This window comes from Candoia aspera, chromosome 9 (genome assembly GCF_035149785.1).
Source record: "Candoia aspera isolate rCanAsp1 chromosome 9, rCanAsp1.hap2, whole genome shotgun sequence".
Lineage (NCBI taxonomy): Eukaryota > Metazoa > Chordata > Lepidosauria > Squamata > Boidae > Candoia > Candoia aspera.
The window spans coordinates 11,921,111-11,942,765 of NC_086161.1; the positions used below are offsets into that span (position 1 = coordinate 11,921,111).

A 21,655-nucleotide genomic window follows, 5' to 3' on the forward strand; every position below is an offset into this window, starting at 1 on the left:
AAAAGAGGCATGTAATTGCAAAATAAAAAAAAAGTACAACTCCTATAGGATAATTGTTCTTCAATATGCATATATTCTCCTGGTGTCCTCCAAAGGTGTTCCCAGGATTTGCATTAAAGGCATTGTTCTTACATATCAGAAAGATACCACATTTGGATAGTTTGCTGTATAAATTTAGGAAATGTGAATATGCTATGGAAAGATGAATTGAGTGAATATTATGCTAATGATGTCCTTGCTTTGCCTTGCCTTGCCTTGCCTTGCCTTGCCTTGCCTTGCCTTGCCTTGCCTTGCCTTGCCTTGCCTTGCCTTGCCTTGCCTTGCCTTGCCTTGGTAACAATTGAACTTTCTTCTGCCAATAGGTCCTAGATGTGAATCAACCCCATGATGCAACATGTCTCCCCAGCGCCATCTCTGACAATGATGGCCACACAGACTGTACCCCCTCCCCCTTATCAAGAACCCCAACAGGTAAGTGTTCAAGTTTCTGTTTTCAACCACAACATTCCAGTTTGCAGTATTTGTTGGCATGCTATTGCTGGGAGCAAGAGAAAAGCGTAAACATGGTGTCCGAGGAGCAGACATGCAGGCAGGGAGATACACCTTCCTTGCTATCTACCTTTATGTCTGGCTATGGGGCTAAGCAAGAAGAGCCTACTTTTTAACCCTCTCTTGCAAGTTATGCTTGTCCTAATAATTCCACAACACTTATTTGTCTGAGTTCACTTCTCTGCTCTTTTTGTCCCACAATCATACGTGATATAAATGTTATAATATTAATTAATTGAGTGCCTAGTATTATTTTACTCCTTTTTTAAAAAAATAACTTTGTCTTTTTAAATAAATATATATAATTTTTATTGATGATGTTTAAGAAGGTAAAGACTAATACAAAGTAATATAAAGTAAGAAAAAGAAAAGAAAAAGAAAGAAATCAAAGCGAAAGCTAAAAGTGCAAGAAAGGGGGGGGGAAGTAATAGAAAAATAGAAAAGAAAGAAAAAAGATACAAAGAAGTAGCTTCCGATCTTCTTTACAACAGTTATTGGTATAATTATAAATTTACCTCTTTCTGTATGATTACTCTCTTTCTGTAATCTATCCTCCCTAATCATCAAAACCATAATTCAGAAGTTCATTTTTTTTCTGTTTTGTGCAAAAAGTCCATAAGTGGTTTCCAGTCAGCAATAAACATAGATACTGTCTTTTCTCTGATCAAAGAAGTCAATTTACTCATCTCAGTAAGTTCCATCATCTTCACCATCCATTCCTCCATTGTGGGTAATGCCAAATCTTTCCATCTTTGTGCATATAATAATCTCACTGCCATTATCATGTACAAGAACAAAGTTCCATGACTTTTTTCCAACTGTTTGTCCATCAATCCCAAAAGAAAAACCTCTGGTCTCAATTGTATATTAATCTTTAAAATCCTCTGAATCAGTGTATGTATTTGAATCCAAAATTTTCTAGCTTTTTTACACATCCACCAAACATGATAAAATGTCCCTTCTTGTTGTTCACATTTTCATCATAGATTTGAAGTACCTTCATACATTCTAGAGAATTTCTCTGGTGTCATATACCAACGGTACATCATTTTATAAAAATGCTCTTTTAAGATTATACCATGGTGTAAATTCTTTCAGTCCTTTCAATCACATATTTTCCCATTGTTCCATTGTATATTATAACCAAAAGTTTTAGCCCACTTTATCATACATTCTTTCACTTGCTCTTCTTCTGTTTCAAATTTCAATAAAAGTTTATACATTTTAGCAATTACATGTTCATCATTTGTGCACAATTTCTTCCTCAGTCTTACAATGTTCAAAACCATAAATTCTTTTGTCTACTTTAAATCTTTCTAATAATTATAGATAAGAGAACCATTGACAACTCTATCCCTCTGCCACCAGTTCTTCTCTTGATTTTATTTTACATTCCCCTTTGACAAAACCTGGAACTTTGGATGCAGTTTGTTTCCAGACATCAATCTTGGCACTTACATGATTTGGAAGGAATCATCTTTGGAGGAGGGATGTTGTATAGACTCACCAGCTGTAAGGAGACACTGTTGCATTTCTCAGTTAATGTTCCCCTTGGAGAGCTGTAAAAGGTTTAAGGTCTATAAAAAAGAACTGTTGTCTCTCTGCAACTCATGGAAATAGCATGCCAGAAGACCCTTGGGGCAGTAACATCTGGGCCACTGACATTTTAACATCTTAGATGGTGATGATTGTTATTGTTGCTGTTGTTGGTAAGAAAAGATTTTCATAATTCTGGGCCCCTTTCAAGTTAAGAATTTCTAGATATTGGTAGAATGAGTGCCAGAAAGGGGAAATCCCCTTCATTTTTAATACCAGTTGTCATATCTTTTAAAGAGAGAGGATTTCCTTTAAAAATATTGTCCGAAGGAAAAGAGAATTTCTGATAAATCATTCCAGGTGGTATATGTTATTCCTGCATTGATTATGAAAGTTGTGAAAGGCTTTCCTTGGACAACCCCCTCTCCAGCTGTCTGTAGCCTCCCTGGCTGTCCATGTTTCCATAAACCCCAAGGGAAGATCTTAGGAGGAATCTGCTTCCACTGACTTTTTCACTGGAACTTCTGCCATGATACCTGGGGAGGTCCTGCCCTTGGACACTTGTTTGGAGAATTTCACCCACACATTTCCCTGTCCACAAACCTGGTGGTCCATTCTGACAGGCATTTGTGACCAATCTTAGGTACAACTAGGCCTCAAAATGCTAGGACACATTTAGAGTACTCACCCTACTGCCACAAGAAAGTTGCCTCTTATGAAGCTAGTTGAGGAGGCAGAAATTACTGCAGCTCATGGGGCAAAATTGGACCTATTGGACTTCTAGAATGAAACTGAATCAGGTTGCCTTGATGCTATCAACATTTTCCTTCCTGATTATGCTTTTGCTCCCAGTTCAATCTGTAGAAACTGAAAATCCCTGTTTGAAGAGAACAGAAGGAGATCAAGAGAGTCAAACAAAAGGTCTTTCTTGAGTCTGTGGCCCCCTACCATGGCCAACCATAGGGAAGTCTATAAGCAGGAGGCTGGCATTAGCCTTCCCCCACTATTTATGGCCCAGTAATATTCTGAATTATATCTTTATCCTCCATGAATTTATCTCACTCCTTTTCAAAGCCGTATAAGTTTGTTGCCCATCACAAACCTTCTGGAAACAAGCTTCATTATTTAGTTATGAATGTATACTCTGTTCTTGTCTGCAGTAATACCGCCTCTCCTTCTAATGTAAGCTTGTCAAAGTGATAATGGGGAAGAAGCTGAGTGGATTCATCTCCAGAGGGCTCATTTTTATATGTACATTATACTTATGGTCCAGGTATCATGTTAAGTAGACGAGCAACCTCTGGCTGGCCAAATGAAGACTTTATCTTCTTACACAAAATAATATATCCTGTACTTGTTAGCTAGAGGTAAATTCCCCTGTTTGTGCAGATGAGGACTTCAAGATTTTGTTTTCACAATGAAGCATTGCATTTTTTCACATGCAGCATAATTAAATCTGTGGAACTCGCTGGGGCAATAGAATTAAATCTGTGAAACTGTGTGTCTGCCAAATGTGTGATGATGGGTATTGACTTATTTGACATGCAATGGGTTTAGACAAATTCATACAGGAGACATCTCTCAAAAGTTATCTGTGACAATAGCTACTTGCCAGATATCTTCCATGGTGGCTACTACTTCCAGATACAGATTAGATAAAATAAGTAAAATTAAAATGGAAGAAGGCAACATGCCACTTTATGCCAGCTGCTGAGGAGCACAAGGGGGATAAAACTGTTTGGTGGGCAATAGGATCATCTGGTTGAGCACTATGAGAAACAAAATGGCTCAATTAGATCAAGTTTTATTTGGATCCGATGTTAGATACTTACTGCAGACCAAGCAAATGAGCATACCATGATCTTAGCTTGTCCTCTCCAACAGGTAGAAAAACAAAAGTCAAATGAATCAATTTCTTGCTGTCATATTATCCATGTATAATTAAGTGCAGTTTTAAATCCCCCAGAATGTGACCAAGGTAATTTTTTAACCATGATAAAGAGGTGATTCAACTTACTCTAACTCTTCATGGGGGTCTCAAAATAAATGTGTTCAGTTTGCAGAAAAGGAAGTACTGAGCTTGCATGACCAAGTTCTCATACCAGGGATATTTCATATTTACATAACCTTTCTAATTCCCTTAAGTTGAGGTTTCATTTTGTTTTTTCCATAAAAGTCCAGCTGCTGAAAGTAGGGGAATCTCAGCTTTCATTTGGAAATAGGGGAGCAAATTGGAAGAGACACAAACGTGCTGGGAACAAGCACATGACTTGTGTCTTAAAAGAATCATAAATATAAAGCATCCCTATGGATTATTCTAAAGTCTGTTTCTGTCTAACAACGGGCATCGTTGTTTTATCAAAGTGTCCCTTTCTGTCAATCTCTCATGGACAGGGTCCGTAGCATGCCCTCTCTGCCTGACCAGGTGGGACAGGCCGATGTAGCGGGAAAGAAAATATTACTTGGTATAATGGTATAATTCTCTCCCCTCTCAATTTATTATAGGGCTAAGACCTGGACAATTAACAAAACTCTTAGAAAGAAAAGGCCTGACTAAGATAAAACTGGGATAAGCGAGCTGAGCCAATTACCCAGCTCCTAGGATTGCAGGAATTGCTGAACTAATTCTGTGCTCTCAGTCCAATAAACCTTTTTTTTTTTCAAGTAGTCTAATCTGTCCTTAGAGGCAGCCATATGCATCTTTGTAGATTAAGAACGCTCTAACACAGCTTTCTCCAACCCATCTCTTCCAGATATGTTGAATTTCAATTACTGTAAATGTTTGTGAAAGTTTTTGCTATTTTTCTTTCTGGTGAAATGTGTAAACAGAGGAGGAAATAGGACCCAGCAGGACTCAAAAAGAAATACTGAGCAAAAATTGAATTGACAGATTCACCCATCCCTTCTGCAAACATGCACACATGCGTTGGCCCTGAGCCAATATTTTAAGCACCTGTACATTTAGAGGCTGGATGTTAGATGGATGGAAACTGGTCTATGGCGTTGGATTACCCTTCAAAATACAGGAAATTGCTGCTGATATTTGCAGTACCATGATCTAAAATTCTAACATTAGCGTGAAAGAAAGTTGGGTGTGAGGCTATGGAAGAAGACTTTGTGTCTAAGCTCCATGTTTCAGCACACAACTGGAATGCCTCCTTTCCTGTTAATTAAGGCTAACAGCTTTAAATTGGGGGTTCTTGTTATTTTACTAGAGCCTAACAGCTTTAGGATTAAGTTTACTGGCCCTGAATGTTTGGAATCCCTCCATAACTGTTGCAAGCCAACAGCTGGGAGAAGTTTGGTGCTGAAGGGATTAGCCTGTTAGCTGAATCAGAATCCTCAAGAGTTACAAAGATTGCAGATTGAGGGTTAGTTAAGTGTGAAGAGCCTAATTTAATTCACATTATACTGTGGATTAACAAATCACAGCTGCTGAAAGAACCCCCCTGGCTCATCACTGTGTCAAAACACTTTCACATCCCAGGAGAAAGTGATCACTGCATCAAATATGTGTTTCCTAGTTGACCAAAGTTGTGCCAAACCACACTTCAGTGTTTGCGCATTGGAACGGCAAATCCAACAATAGATCTGTCGCACTAGCAGCTATCACTGGATAACATTTTGGGTTTTTAGGAAAACTTGCGAAGGTTTTCTTACAAAACATGGGGATGTGTTTCTTAGGTAGCCTTTTGACAGGTGAGTCATATGCCATCAAAGTTGGGTCAGAAAGAGCGGTTGCAATTTAAACTACAACCTGGCAAAGCCTTATAATTGCTTCCCTGCATGTTGAAGTCTTGATTTTGCAGGGCAGGCAATTTATCTTCTGCCCTTTAACCAATTTTTAAAAATGCTTGCAGCTTTCAGCAAGGCCATAAAATAAGTGCCTATGTTGGGGGGGGGGGGAAATAACTGGAATACAACTGGAACTGATTATATGGCATTGGACTCCTGGATAGTGTTGGTAGAAGCACACTGATTTCCAGTAGAATGTATATCTCTGGACATCATGAGAAGTAGTAGACTCCATTTCAGAAGGTGCTTCTAGGGACGTAGGAAATAACTGAACCCTAAACCAGATTACATTAGCCTACTGCAGTGTTTCTCCACCTTAGCAACTTTAAGACATGTGGACTTTAACTCCAGCATGGCTGGCTGGGGAATTCTGGGAGTTGAAGTCCACACGTCTTAAAGTTGCTAAGGTGGAGAAACACTTACTGTATTACTTACATGGGGATGCCTTAATTGACAATGTTGGATGTGGTCCAGAACTTGCCAAAATTGAGTGACTGATTGATTGGGTTTTTAAGGCCACCCAACCCAATGTGATTCTGAATTGTTACATTCAGTGTTACAGAAAGGGAAAGGTGTGGGTTATATAGGGAGTAATTATACTAACTGTATTTTAAAAATTAAATTTAAATTAATTTCAGTTTTGTAATTCCTTGATCTCTATTTGTCCAAACCCTGGTTGCTTTTGGGAGGGCAACCCTGCACAATCCTCAGAGCAGCATCCATCTTGAAAAAGGGCTACTCATCCCTGATCTTGAAGCCACCTACTCACAGAGCAGATGTTCTATCACTGAGCTTCAGCTCTTCATCATATAGGCATGTTTCCAAAATGCTACATTATATTGAATCGGTTTAGCCCCATACTAGGTCTCTAGCATTCTTGACAAATTCTCTTTCTGATTTTCCTTTCCCTGATGGTTTTATTTGGCAATGCCAGGGAAGGAACCTGGGATGATTTGCATTCACATAATGCAGTCTACACTGAGCTCCCATCCCTCACCTATTCCGTTTTAATTCTTATGACTCTAGCCATTCCTGCTATATTGGTTTGCTCAGTTCTTCCTTTGCCGATGACATCTGGGTCCCAGTTTAAATTCATTCATTTATTTATTTACAGTATATCCCGCCTACATTATTTTTATAAATAACTCAATTTTTGTAAATAACTCAATGCGGCAAACATACCTAATCTTCCTTCCTCCTCCTATTTTACCCACTACAACAGCCCTGTGAGGTGAGTTGGACTGAGAGAGAGGGACTGGCCCAGGGTCACCCAGCTGGCTTTCATGCCTAAGGTGGGACTAGAACTTTCCTACCATGCCTGATTGGCTCTTGGGCTGAGAGAGAGGGACTGGCCCAAGGTCACCCAGCCGGCTTTCATGCCTAAGGCAGCACTGGAACTCTCAGTCTCCTGGTTTCTAGCCCAGCACCTTAACCACTAGACCAAAATGACCAAACTTTGAAGCCTTAAATAACTTATATGGAAGAATAGCTCTGACAAATCGTGCCAATGCCCATCCAGTCCAGCATTCTGTATTGCATAGTGGCCAACCAGATGCATTTAGAAAGCTCACAAACATGGTCAGGAGAGCAATACCCTTCTTCAATATTGCCCCTTGGCAGCTGGTGCTCAGCTTGTATGAATCTGCCAGTCGGTGGCTATCCATCTTTGGGACAAGCTCATTGGAAGGACTCCTTGCATCTGAATGAATTTATTTGGATCTGACTGGGCTCTCCTATCACTGGCAAGATGAACTAGAGGGCCTGGCATAGAAGTGGGGCCTTTTCTATGGTGGCCTCATTTGTATAGAACCCCCCCTCCCCCCCCCAATACGTATGATATGTACAAGTGGCTCTGTCCTTGGCTGCTTTTAAATGGCTGTTAAAGAATTGGATGTTACCATCTGCTTTCAAATGAATGAATCCTTGCTTTATGAATTGGAGCTTTTAAATGTCTTAGGCTGTCACTTCAGTCAATTTATAATTTATACATTATTACTATAAACATGTTTCTCTCAACTTTTTTGAGGCTTCATCACTTCATCTTGATTTAGTAGCTTAAATAAGTTAAGTAATAAGGACAAAAATGATGTAAGGAAGCAAGCAGGCACAGATTCTTTGTGTGTGTGTGTGTGTGTTGTTGTTTGTGTGTGTACTTGCTTAGTAATCTCAAGGGATTTCTCCTAGGTGGGACTGAAATGAAATGTTATTGATTGGTTTCTTTCTGAACACACCTATTAAATCTACAAAGTGGCTTGGTTTTAGCATACCATCTCTCCATGTTAAAAAAAAAAAAACCTTCTTCTCTGCATAATTCTACCTTTTTTATTCTAGCCATCTTCTCGTTTGCTCTGCAGATTCAGAAGGAACTATATATTAATAGCTCTGAGTCACTTAGAATCCTCGCGGAAGCTCTTAACTGACAGGTTCACTTCTATCGAATGTTCTCTCATAACTTAAATGTTCCCTTAAAGATTCCTGAGACAAGTCTAAATAAAAAGCCCATTGTCCTTTCCTCCAGCAAATGATCTCTGCTGATAATTTTGTGTTCCTTTTTTTCATTTTTAAGGTTTATTGGAGGAGTTAGAAAGCTACTGGCTACTTAACTCTTCCTCCTGCCCATCACTTTCAACAAACTACCTATGCATTCAAGCCCTCCAGAGATGTCTACTTGCACAGATGACGTTAAAATCATGATGGAAGGCTTCAAGCTTCTGGAGTGTGCAAGGGCCCCTTCAGAGTTCCAGGTGTTCAGTTTCAAAAGCTTGGGAGTAAGGGAGCAGGAAGCGTTCCAGAAGGTGGTTTGACTCCTAGAAGCTGCCTGCTCCTATTCCAATCCTTACTTTTGTAAATAAAATAAAGTAATAAAATGGTTTAGGGACATTAGAAGTGTTAACTTCATGAAGACATTTGGAGGCAGACTTGTTACAATAAGTTTGGTTAAGTATGACAGGTTCCTTCTCTGTGGCATAATAGAGTCCTGTGCCCATTAAAAGACTAAGTAATGTATTATACCAGAAGCTTTCATGGATTATTTTATTTATTTATCATATTTTTATCACCGCCCACCTCCCCCACACGGGGGATCCTGGGCGGTTCACAATAATTAAAAAAAAAAAGATCCACTCCTTGCATTTGATGAAATAGATTGTGATCCATAAATCATCTGTGACAATATATACTTTTTAATCATTAAGATGCCACAAGTCCTTTACTCATTCTTGCAGAAGAAGTCTGAGAATTATGGAAAAGAGCCAGAAACAAACAGCCAACCATTTAAACATTTATATTCCATAGAATGATAGTTATCTCAATAAGCATTAAAAATAAAGACTTTCTTGGGGCAAAATTAACTTTAAAAATATGTCGATCAGGGAAATAGAGTAAAAAAGGCTCCATATGTTGGGAAGGTTTATGAAGGCAAACAGCTGCAAAAAAAATTGCCAGATTAAAAATAAAGGCAAGACAAATCAACAGAACAAATATTGTCTGTTACAACTCATAAAATCAACTAAAGTTTTCTTTTACTGAATTGCACATCCCTACCTCCCACTAGCTATTTCTGATTTCTCAAAGCTGGAAATTAGAACATCACCTATGTTTGCTTCACTAGTACCTCACTTAACTTGCAGCAATTAGGATCAATGAAACACGAGAGTCAGTGAAACATGGCTAGAGGCTATAGATGCTGGAAACAGCTGCATGCAAAAAGAACCACTGTCTGCTGTTGACCCTGTACATAGAAGACCGCAGATTTAGTCTTTGGCTTCTCAAGATAGGGCTGGGGAAAAAATCCCTTCCTAAAATTCTGCACGGCCACCGCTAATTGGCATCAACGCTAAATGCTAAATGAAGCATAAGTCCTTGACTTATGATCACAATTGGGACCGGAACTTCCATTGCTAAACGATGTGGTCGTTAAGTGAGTTGCATCTGATTTTACTACCTTTTTTGCTGTGGTCGTTAAGTGAATCATGCGGTTCCCCATTGATTTTGCTTGTCAGGAGCCGGCTGGGAAGGTCACAAATAGTGATCATGTGACCCCGGGACACTGCAACTGTCAAAAATACATGCTGGTTGCGAAGTGCCCAAATTTTTATCACGTGATTGCAGGGATGCTGCGACAGTCATAAGTGCGAGGATTGGTCATAAGTCAATTTTTTCAGCACCGTCGTAACTTCAAACAGTCGTTAAATAAATGGTCGTAAGTCAAGGACTACCTGTAATTCTATGTTTGATTTCCCAACCTGCGCCTTTCATGTGTTTCAGGCTATAGTTCCTAGAATTCCCAGACTGCACAGGTTGCTGGAAGTTGGAGTTTAGGTTCCAAGTTGGAGTTTAGGTTCCAACTTATCAGGAGAACAGCATCTTGTAGAATATTAAAGCATGAGCAAATGCCCATCTGCATCACTTCAGTCTTTCCGAGAGACACGGCAAAGGTGCGGTGATGGCTTTGCCCCCTTGTCAAGGAGTGAAATCTTTGACGATGAGCCTCCTCTCCAAGTCACATGGGCCTCTTTATCCTCGTCTCTTAAATGACTCCCTCCGGTGAGAAAGGTCACTCTGCACAAATGATACCTTGGTGGGAGCTTTTATGGCTTTTTGGAACTTCTCTGTCATTGTTTGCTCGCTTCAGTGCGCCTCTCAGTTCCTTCCTTCCCCATCAGCCCACCCCAGCTCAAGCGCATGAAGTCGAATAGACACGGTGCTTTGCAAAATGCCGATCCAGTTCGCATTAGTTATTCCTTGAGAGTAACTTTTTTTCTTGCTTAGGCAGCTGAAACGGGAGACAGAAGGGGCAGCAGGGAAATGTAGTTAACAGCAATGGGGAATTGAAAGACATTTTTGACAATAGAAGAGCTTCATCATTGTCAGTCTTTCTCACCAAAGTCAGACTGTTGGGGGGCAGTTCCCTAATTCTGCAAAAGAGGGTAGTGGGAAAAGACTGATAAAAATGAAATGTGACATTATGGCAGACAAGATTCCCCCACCCCACCCCTACTATATCCAACCAGTTGGCTGAAAGCTAGCCTCCAAAAATCAGAAACACTTCTGCATTTTTTAACAACCTCTGTTAAAATTGGCTTTGTAATTTCTCAAAAGTTTTCTGCCTCTGAGAAAGAGGTTTCTGGCTCTCTACCACATTCTCAGGTTGCCTGAGAATTTCTTTTGACTTTCTCTAGGTGGTGTCTTTGAACTTACTTTATTGCTGGCAACAGCAAAGGGGGCTGGGCTTATGGCATCAGTTGGCTTTAATGCGGCCCTGTGGTGAGTTAAGCCAGATATTCTTTTCTGAGAAATTCTTCTCAAATTTGAATCCAAATCAGAGCACAAATTTGGTTTTGTCAAGTCCGCCACTTCCTTGAGATGGACTTTATGAGTCCATGAAATACATATTACCAGAATGTAAGCTTTGCTGCCATCTCTGCTAGAAAAGTTTCTGAACAAGAATAAAAGGCTGAAGTTGCATACCAACAGATGAGAGGGCAGGGACACATGCCATCTATTTATATTATTTATTCCAGTGGGCGTTTTAAAAGTTCCTTCCCTAAGAGCCATGAGTCTCTTTCTCATGGGGATTTATTTGCAATGCCCTCCCAGGATGGCCTTTTCTTCTAACAAAGAAACCAGATCAGGAGCTTGGAAGATAAAGCAGACACTGGGATGAAAAAAACGGGGGCAGCTGGTCTCCACTGCCATGGAAGAAGAAAAGGGAAGACAAGACAAGACAAGACAAGACAAGACAAGACAAGACACCAGTTCTTTGCTATCATTTTCTTTGCTGTCATTATTCTGAGTTGGGGCACTAGGAATACCCTAGTACAGAAAGGAAAACAAAATATCTGTTCAATTGTGTCCGATTCTTGGAGACTGCCTGGACCAGTCCCTGCAGTTTTCTCAGCAAAGTTTTTCAGAAGTGGTTTGCCATTGCCTCCTTCCTAGGGCTGAGAGAGAGGGACTGGCCCAAGGTCACCCAGATGGCTTTGTGCCTAAGGCAGGACTAGAACTCCCAATCTCCCAGTTTCTAGCCTGGTGCCTGAACCACTCCACCAGACTGGCTCTCAGAGAATCAAAAGTAGGCTGTGTTTTGGGTTTGGGCTCTCACTTAGTTGCTACCCCTTCAATCGAGACGCTCTGCTCCCTCTGGACTAAAAGGAAGAAAACCCTAAAAATGGTTGGCCTAGACGAACCTGTCCAAATGTAGGAACTGGACTAAGTTGCCCTTAAATGCAGATTGCCCCTAGCAATCCTTAGAAACACAACCTTTTAGCAGACTTCGCTAAAAGGACTCAGTTTTACACACAGAGAAAAGCTGGCAGCAATGACTTGCATTTTAGCATAAATATTCTTTTGGGTTTTTTTCTTTTTCTTTTCCTTTTTTTCTTTCCTTTTTTTTTCCTGGTCCAGTTGAAATGCGGCTTGACAGAGCTTTTCAAATGCCACAGAACTGACTGACAGAAAAAAGAGGGGGGAAAGGACTGCATTTATGAAAATAAAGCGTAAGCAATGGGAAACACATCCTTTGAGACCAGAGTAACTGCTTTAATAATCTGGTTCTGCTAAGGGCCAGTAATATTGAGCATAATCTCTTCCAATGCACAGGAGGTTCTGCCTTTTGAAAATTGGAAATCTGCATAAAAATCCTGTTCTTCTGTTTTTTGTTTTGTTTTTTTAATAATAAATCACAGCTCTTCTCTTTTTTTCGAAGTAAAGTTCTTATCCTGCTATTTTGTTGAAGGAATAAGTAGTGGACAGGAACAGTGGTGTTAAATATGCAACATCTTTTCCAATTTCTCATGGGTGGTGGGTGGTGGTGAGGCCCACATTACTGTCAAAACAAGCTGTATTCAAGCCTTATTCATGCATGAAAGATAGGGGAGGGGAGGGGCTTCATGTGCAAGTCCTGCCTCCAAGCTCCCCACATGGGTAGGCTCCTCTTCAGCTTTTTGTAAGCTGTGTAGGATGTTCTGAAGAGTTTCTATGTTTTTGCGTTCTAAAGAGAAAGATCTGAGCATATATGCTCCACAGGACAAACCTATGTATTCAGTAGGTTCTCTTGACTTCTCTGTAGCCTACTCCAGAGTAGCTACACACCAGAGTGCGTCCAGACCCGGCAAAAATTAAATGTGAGATGTTATTTGTAAATCTCCATTTTACAATGGAGAGCATAAATAGTTAACACTCAGAATGTAAATATAACCCATGGATGTGAGAAAGCATTCTTCTTAGGGGCCTGGCTATGGAGCTCAGTCAGTTTGAAATTGACCGCTTTGGCTAACTAGGGTAGGACTTCCGACTTATTCCGAAGATCATTTAGCCTTCCTGGGTTTTAAAATATTAATTTCTTAATTTTTTTAAGCTGCCAGCAATTCTTAACTTCTGATGTGCTGTTTTGTTATAATATTTGTTCGTTTTGACTCTGACATAAGCCACCTAGGGGGTGCTGATTGGCCAAAAAAGTCAGATATAAATAACAAGACATAAAATCATATGAATTATATTGCAAATTGCTTTTAAAGGCACATGGAGTAATGCAGTGGCCTAATTTAGGTGCAATAGAGAAAAGGATATATGCAGATGTGTAGATATGTTTCTGGATTCATACATTTTGTTAAGTCATGGTTGTTTAATTATGATTTGTTGAGTCAAACATAACGAACTACTTTACAACTAAGCCAAAATTAAATAGATCATGTTATAGATTAATGTGTGAAGCAACCTGCATATGTAGTAAATAAATGTTTAATACTAAATAGACCATGATACTTATGATGCCTACTTTTCACAGTTTAGGAAAAATAAGTTGAGAACTTCTGAGTCAAAGAAAGAGATAAATACTAGATTTATTTGATCGGCTTTGTGTTACTTAGATCCAAAAGGTGTGTTGCAAGTTACAAAAGGCTTGGTAAAGTACGCAAGGAGGGAGGAAGACTTGTTATGGTTATCAAGCCAGTGCTTTGATCAGTCCATAGCATCGCCCTTTTGATTTAATTAAGGTTGAAAACAGTGGCAAGGTGCTCCATGGCTTTGGAACAGAACCGTGTTAACTGATGACAATGCCCATTATGTTCAGATGAATCAACCCTCACTTTACATTCTTCTCATCTTTTTGAAAGCTTCAAAATCTCTTGCATTACACAGACCTCTGGTCACTTGGCGGTGAAATGCATTCATTCTGGAGCAGTGGATGTAATACGATTTTGTAAAATCCTGTTTAGAATTTCCACAGTGATTGTTAGCTGTGCCCACACCTTCAACAATAAAGATAACAAGCTATTTTCACCGTGAATTTCTGGGGAGTTTAACTTTTAAGTGCCCCCTTTTATCCTTCCTCACTTGTGCTGTTGCTATTTTATTTGAAGGCTGTTACTTTCATTTACTCTGAAGTTTTCAGCCCATTTTCCCTGTGTTGCAGTGAGAATCCTCTCTCATTGACACTCCAAGGTACATTTCCTAGCATGCTAATTCCTAGTACAACACTGACTTACCTGTTTTTATGAACCCAAACCATCTCGTTAATTATCCAACTGGGAGGGCATTATCTGTATTTGTTTGTTAAGAGTCATATTCTCCCTTCCCTTATGAGTTCAAGGTGATATACTTAGTATTCCCTTCTCCAATTTTATCCCATAACAATAATCTTTGTGATAGTTTGGGCTGAGAGGTACTTCCCGGCCCAAGCCACCCAGCTACGTTAACTTTCATCATGTTTTGGATACTTTGCGAATGCAAAAGCATTGCTGGTTGGAATTTTAGGAATTATAGCCCTAACGCTAAAGGATGCTAGGCTGGGAAAGGCCTTTTTTAGTGCAATTAATTTCAGAATTATGAGAACAGCTACACGCTTTCCCCCTATGATTTGATTATCTTGTATTCAAACCCTAAGCATGTCTACTCCAAAATAACTTCTAGTATGTTCATTAGAGCTTTCTTCCAAATAAATATCTGTAAGATTGCACCCTAAACTGATATAAATAAATACTGTATTTTAGTAATTTTAAAATAAGTATACGGACTTTCATTTTTTTATTTCTTGCAAACAGAGCTATTGCATCTTACATTTGACAATAAAATACAAATGTAAATAATTACAATAGTGCAGCCATTATTGACTTTAACTTCACCATTATGCCCCTCTGGTTAGAAGTACTGGGAGTTGTAACACCAAAACAACTGGAGGTACCAAACTGAGATGTTGCAATATGCAAATTTAACTCCATCTTTTGGCTAACTAATGGCAACTAAAGTCCAAACCTGCTGCATATACACTGACTTTTATATCTCATTGCAGCTTTCCCCCACTCTGGACCCTCCAGATGTTTTGGATTTCCAATCCCAGGAATACATTCTGAGAGTTGAAGAGAAACACATCTAGAGGGCATCAGTTTAGGGAAAGCTGTACAGTTGTTTTTACTGGGTCTTACTCCCACATAAGTGTGGAGGAGGCCAGAGATGCACAATTTTGGTGGGCAGGGAGCCACACTTGATCCTTCAGTGAGATGCTGGAGGCTGCAGGCAGGTTTGGAAGAAAATGTGCAGATCAGGCGAAACTGTATTTTATTTAACTGTAATGTAATTGAGTTGAGATTGTTTAATCTAGTTGCTCTTTATGTTTTAATCATGTGGCCTTTTTCTCATGTTAAAAATGACTGTTCAATGGCAACATTTGGAAGGGCAGTGGGGATCATATGAGAATCATGGCCATCAGGATGCCCACTCCTGAATTAGATGGACTGTGCAAATTGCCATACGGACGAGTTTGTTCTGCTAGGCTGAAAATGTATTTAGCTTGACTTTCTTGGGTGAAACGGCTTGACAGGTTCTTCTCTGGATTGCTAATGCCCTTTGCTCAGAATACTCCAAGGCAGATTTAGCTGATTATGGTTGTAGCTTGAAAACCACCTTGACTTCTCTCTCCTTACTGCAAAATATATGAAGGGCATCTAAACCTCCTAATCTACTCCTGAGGCACAGAATCCCATTTCACTGTGAAGAAATCTTATACAGATACGCTACCTATCTGAAGTATTTGCAGGGAGACCTTGCTCATGATTTGTCTTTTCAGCTTGGCCGAATGGCACATTAGCAGCAGACGGAATTAGACATGGAGATCATTGTATATAATCTAAGGTACAATGGTCATTTAGCAAAAACCATGCACAAAAGACAAAAGGCCTGCATATATTTAAGCAGTCAGGCAGACCAGTGAGACAGAAAGCTGTGGTGAGAATTCTCTATATCTTTAGACCGGTGTTTCTCAACCTTGGGAACTTTAAGATGGGTGGACTTCAGCATGGCTGGCTGGAGAATTCTGGGAGTTGAAGTCCACCCATCTTAAACTTCCCAAGGTTGAGAAACACTGCCTTAGACTGACTGTAATTTGTCTAACCTGGATGAGACTCCAGGGAAGTACCTTTTTCCTAGTGCCATGGACCTGAACTGATTTGGGTATGAGGAGGCATAATCGCTTGGATCTGACAGAATGTGGTTTTGGGGATCTCCCACTGTTTTGTGAAACTTTTATAAAGAAACCTATGCCCAAGATAGGAGATTCCAAGGAACAAGAACGAAGCAGTGAGGCCTCCAACACATACAAGTCCTAAAATGCAAGCAGTCTTCTAGCATCATTGCAATGCCACAGATGCATACAGAGAAAGCTAGTGTCAAGCCTGATCAAAGAGGCAAGAACTGCACAAGCTTCAGTAAGGTATCTTTAATGCCTTAATCTCGGGGTAAGTACTGAATCTTGGAAACTGTAAAATAATTTCTAACCTTCCTTTATAATGACTTCATGAAGGTAGAGTCTCTTCGAATGGCCACCTGGGCTGAGGTGACATAGTGCCATTTATGACATAAGCTGGCACCAGGCTCACCTTCTGTCTAAGGATTGCTTATGTCCATTCTCCCTTCCATTGGGTTCCCAGCCTCCCCCCAGTCTCTTTCAGGTTGGAGATCTCGTGCTTCTACCTCAGATACAGAAACTTTTTTAAATGTGCCAATATACTTGCAACAGGCTCTCAGAGATCCTGAGATGGTGGCCAGCTCTCCTTGGAATGCCGGTGCCTACTTGATTCCCTTGGTCCTTCAACTGTTTTGCTTTTCTCATGTGCTTTTCCTTAACAGATGACAGCCACAGCCCAGCAGCCGGCAAAAGCACAGCCTGTGCACGTCACCACACCCTCAGCAGCGGCCAATGCTCCACTACCCAGCACCCCCATCGACCCTCAGGCACAGCTGGAGGCTGACAAGAGGGCTGTCTACAGGTACAGAGGATAATGTTATCAGTCTGCTCTTTAATACTGCTCTCCATACCTGTGGTGGCACGCTGAGAGATTACCAGTATTTGGCCTAAGGCTAACTTGTCAGTAGGTGTTACATAGAGGCGGTTTTGTAGCTGCTTGTTGTCACTAGATGGAAGAAAGCTTCCAGTGCAAGGCAGAACAGAGGAATCGCAGGAGGAGTGGGCTTTATTTCTTGGAAAAGGAATTCTATATCACAGCAGCAAAAGGGTGGTGCAGCAGTTATTGTTCTGGGGGAGAATTAATTAGGGCCAGAAGTGGTTATACAAACCCGTGGCCATGGATCACACATATGGAATTGACTGGAACACTTGTGACAAGTTTGGAGTGGGGACATGCCCCAAATTCTGCTTCATTTACCAACATTGAACACTTGGGGCCACTAGTTTGCTCTGTTTCTCCTTTTTCGTTCCAACTTGGGGTGGTATCACTTTATCATCATTTTTTTTTCATTAAAAAATCTACTTGGAAATGTGCACGTGTGTTTGTATAGATTCCGGTAAGTCTGTTAATTTTTTTTACACACATTTGTCAGTTCATCTCCTTCCAAGTTATTTGCTTTAGTATGTATCTTCTGAACCATCCCTGATAACATGCTTTTGTGTTCTTTTTTAATATACACATTTTTGCATGCACTCTTGAAGCAGATTGGAACTCCACTGCTATACCCAGAAAAGTGAAGTTTGGGGCCAGTCGGTGCATTCAAATGTATATGTATGTGTACACTGAACATTTCCTCACTGAGATGCAGTGATGAGTGAATTTCCCCGAAGTTCTTAATTGGCATCCATTGGCAGGGATTGCTAAAGACCACTAAACAGCCAGTAGCTGTTGGAATTCTTGAGCATGTCAGCATTCTGGATGGGAATTTACAGTGCCATTGTCAAATACTGTTGAAAATTGCTCTCTAAATGAGGTTTATGAGTGAGGCAGCCTAGATAACAGAATCTTTTGTGATGTTTCAATTTCACACTTTAATACCATGTGTTAGCAGATTTATGTTTTGTATATGCAAGAAAGCTGAAGAAAAAGGAAGCCCAGACGTTTATGCAGGATAGCACTGGGAAGGAAGGAGCCCAGAAGATGAGTGTTTGGAATGAAACCTTGTATATCATACTGAGTGCTTGGAGGAGGGGGGGGGGGTTTAATTAAAATTTCTTGCCTCTGGGTAGCATGACAGTTCAAAAACACATTGGGGATTTTTCATTTCATGTCAATAAATTTAACAAGGCCCCATTCAGTTCAAATTAATGCTTAAGCTGTAGCTTTTATGCTCTCCCCTTGGAGAGAGATAGTGTGTGTGTGTGTACGTGTGTGTACACATAATTTGTTCTCCTGTTCCTGCACGCCTCTGAACCAAACCCCCGAGTAAGCATTCTGACTTAGCTATGGTTTGTTCAACTGTAGGTTGGTCTTGAGAACCAGTTTGGGGTAGTGGTGAAGGCGCCAGGCTAGAAGCCCAGAGGCCGTGAGTTCTAGTCCCGCCTTGGGCACAAAGCTGGCTGGGCGACCTTGAGCCAGTCGCTCTCCCTCAGCCCCGGGAAGGAGGCAATGGCAAACCACTTCTGAAAAACCTTGCTAAGAAAACTGCAGGGGCTTGTTCAGGCAGCCTCCGAGAATCGGGCACAATTGAACAGATTAAAAAAAAAGCGGTGTAGAAATACTCAATAAGCTTGTAGTTGTGGTAATTGACACTAATAAGGAACATCCCTTTCTGCAGTCAGAAACTTGGCAATGAAGTACTAGATAACTCTAACTGGATCTCTCAAACTTTGCAGTTCTGAAGATCTCTGTGCAAGAACTGGTCTCTCAGATTGCTTATTGTGGGCTTCTCTTCCTCCAGCTCTAATGTGCCTATTCTAATGAAATGTTGTAAGGGTTCGTCTAACAGTGTTTTCATATTTCTGCCCAGCAGTTGCCCATTTTAGATGCTTTTTCATCATAGCCATAATAATTCCCACTGCATGATTTTTTGACAGCTGGGACCAAACTTAACCTTTTTAGAGAGGAGAGCTAAAGACCATTGTAAGAAGGATTAAGTTGCACGGTGGGCGGGTCTGTAACACAGCTAAGATTTTCAGTTTAACTTTCATCTTCAGTATAGGAAAGAAATTCCAAGATTTTATTTGGAGTCTGATGCCTGTGCCATTCATTGTAAAACTTCCAGTACAATGTGATAGGGATAGGATTGGGTCATTTTATTCACCATGCCCAGAACTAATTAGTTTTCCTGGTGCACTTACATGTCGCACCTTTATCTGAAGAGAAAAGGAGAGGACACTTTACTGACCTTTACTTTGCAAAGAGAGAGAAGTAGGTGGACCATTGTTTTCTTGCTTTGTTCTTGTGGGATTTTCAAAGGAATGTGGTACAAGAGAACACAGGTAGAGCACAGGTTTCATCTCCACTGAAACCTGACATTCATAAGATGTACTCCAGGCTCTCTTGACAGAAGAAAAATAAGTGTTTCCAGTGAGGGTTGGATTGGTTACTCTTGAACAACAACAAGAATAACAACAGCGCCCCCCCCCCAAAAAAAAACAGAACCCAGAGGAGCATGGTTATTGAGCAGTCTAGAAGTATAGCAAATAAATTACATAAAAACCCACTGAATTTAAGAACAACAACAGCTTATATGAGTTATGGTAAACTAACCGTAACAAATGAGAGGTGTTGGTGTAGATCAGTGTTGGCTTGTAATATTTAAGAAATTACCAGTAGGAAGTTCCTCTCATTCTCTAACCTTGAGAATGTGATGTTCAAGCCTAAGAGAAGGAGCTGCAAAACTCACAGCCCAACCTATGGGCGCCTCTTTTGTTCAAGCTACTTAACTGAATTGGCCTTTGATCCTTTCCCATCTTCTTCCACTTTTCCCATTTGAAATACATTAGTTGCTATGGAAATGAGGAGGGGAGGGCTCCATCCATTCCTGAAATACAAAACAAAGAGAGTTTAAACAGTACTCTGGATTACTTTAGGCCATTACAGGTACTTGTATGTAATTTGTGCACCCTTCAAGATGCTTTCCATAGATGCACTTGTGTGTAAGACTCTCCCAAAGTGGCTTAAGAGAGGGAGAGAGACACTTGATGAGGGGGACCCCAAGAGAGACCTGAATCTTTACAGTCCAACACTCATAATATAATATTCCTTAATTCTCAGAAGGCTGAGTCTCTCTTCCCAGCATTTGTTGGCCTAGATGTAATGGTATGTGGGAATGACCTTGGGAGACCTGGTGAAAAGATGATTCCTAGGTAATGGTCAGAAAAGAGGGAGCATAGCCCACAGCTGCATAATGGGAAGAGCAAGAGGCTCAGGAGGGACCCTTCCTGAGTTATCGGGCTGTAAAGGTGACAGAGGGAGAATTGTACTTTCAGACTTGCAAGATTATGTTAATGTAGCCTTACAAGAAAGTAGAATTAGCTCATCTGGTTGGGTTTCCTGTCTGGTCTACCTGGGAAGGCTGACATTAAATGACAGAAGTAACAGTGCTATAACAAGCAGCTGCCAATGGCAACCAAGTTGGAGAAGGGTTAGAGCAGAGAGAAGAATCATTCCTAAACAAGCTGAGCACCTGGGCAGATTAACATTGTTAAAGCAAAATTCTGAGCCAGAAGGCCTCCCTTGCTGTCAGCCCTTTGAGGTTGTCCGGACCAGGAAATCAGAATTATGAATAATAACACTACTTTTATTATAAGGTTAAAGAGAATCTTGCAAGTCTGAATGCACCACTCCCATTCCTGCCTTTTATGTTCCAGATGACTAGGGAAAGTCAACTCCAAGACACTCAAATTACACACCTACTTTGGGCTCAGATTTCATTTATCAGACTGTTATCTAGGCTATGGCTCTTCCTCCTGTCTCTCAATGATCTTCGCACAGCCCATTACACTTGCCCCTTCCAGGCGAAGAGAGAAAACACACAAGCTCAGAGCGATGCTGGTCCACATGAATAAACGAGATCAGACTAGGAGGTAAATGTAGTCACCTCCAAACTCCACATCTCCAGGACAATCAGTATATCCTTAGAGAGGGAAATTCTATATCAAATAATCATCTTCTTGCAAATAAAACATCTAGTGGTGATCATGGAAAGTACTCTAAGCTTTGTGGGACTACAAGCATAATTCCTTTGGAGGATGCACGATGTCATCATGTACATGACAGCAATTGCACAGAAACAATTCGCCATGGAGAGGGAACTGGCATGAACAGGACCCTTAAGTGATATTTTATGGTAATCATGCCTTTAGTGCAAATGTAAATCAGTTCTAACTTTAAAGAAGGGTTGGGAGTAACACATTTATTTTCATTTTTATGATTATTTTTCTTGTTTTGAGCAGCTTAATTTATTTCACCTTCATGGACAGCAGAGGTTTGTTTTTGCTGTTGTTTTACTGTGTTCTGGATATGATGCTGGTCGCAGTAATAACTCACATACAGGCACTGCAACATTTAGCAGAGTCCCCATTTGTATC

General features: G+C 40.5%; 1 protein-coding gene across 2 annotated transcripts in view; it reads left to right on the top strand.

Annotated features, from left to right (window-relative positions):
• Positions 1-21,655, top strand: part of PKNOX2 (PBX/knotted 1 homeobox 2) — a 275,457-nt gene that overhangs the window by 182,375 nt on the left and 71,427 nt on the right. For both annotated transcript variants that reach the window (XM_063311480.1, XM_063311478.1), the window contains 2 exons: positions 363-471; positions 17,002-17,141. In XM_063311480.1, the coding sequence (XP_063167550.1) occupies positions 385-471; positions 17,002-17,141 (227 nt within the window). In that variant the 5' untranslated portion in view covers positions 363-384. The remainder of the gene's footprint in view (positions 1-362; positions 472-17,001; positions 17,142-21,655) is intronic.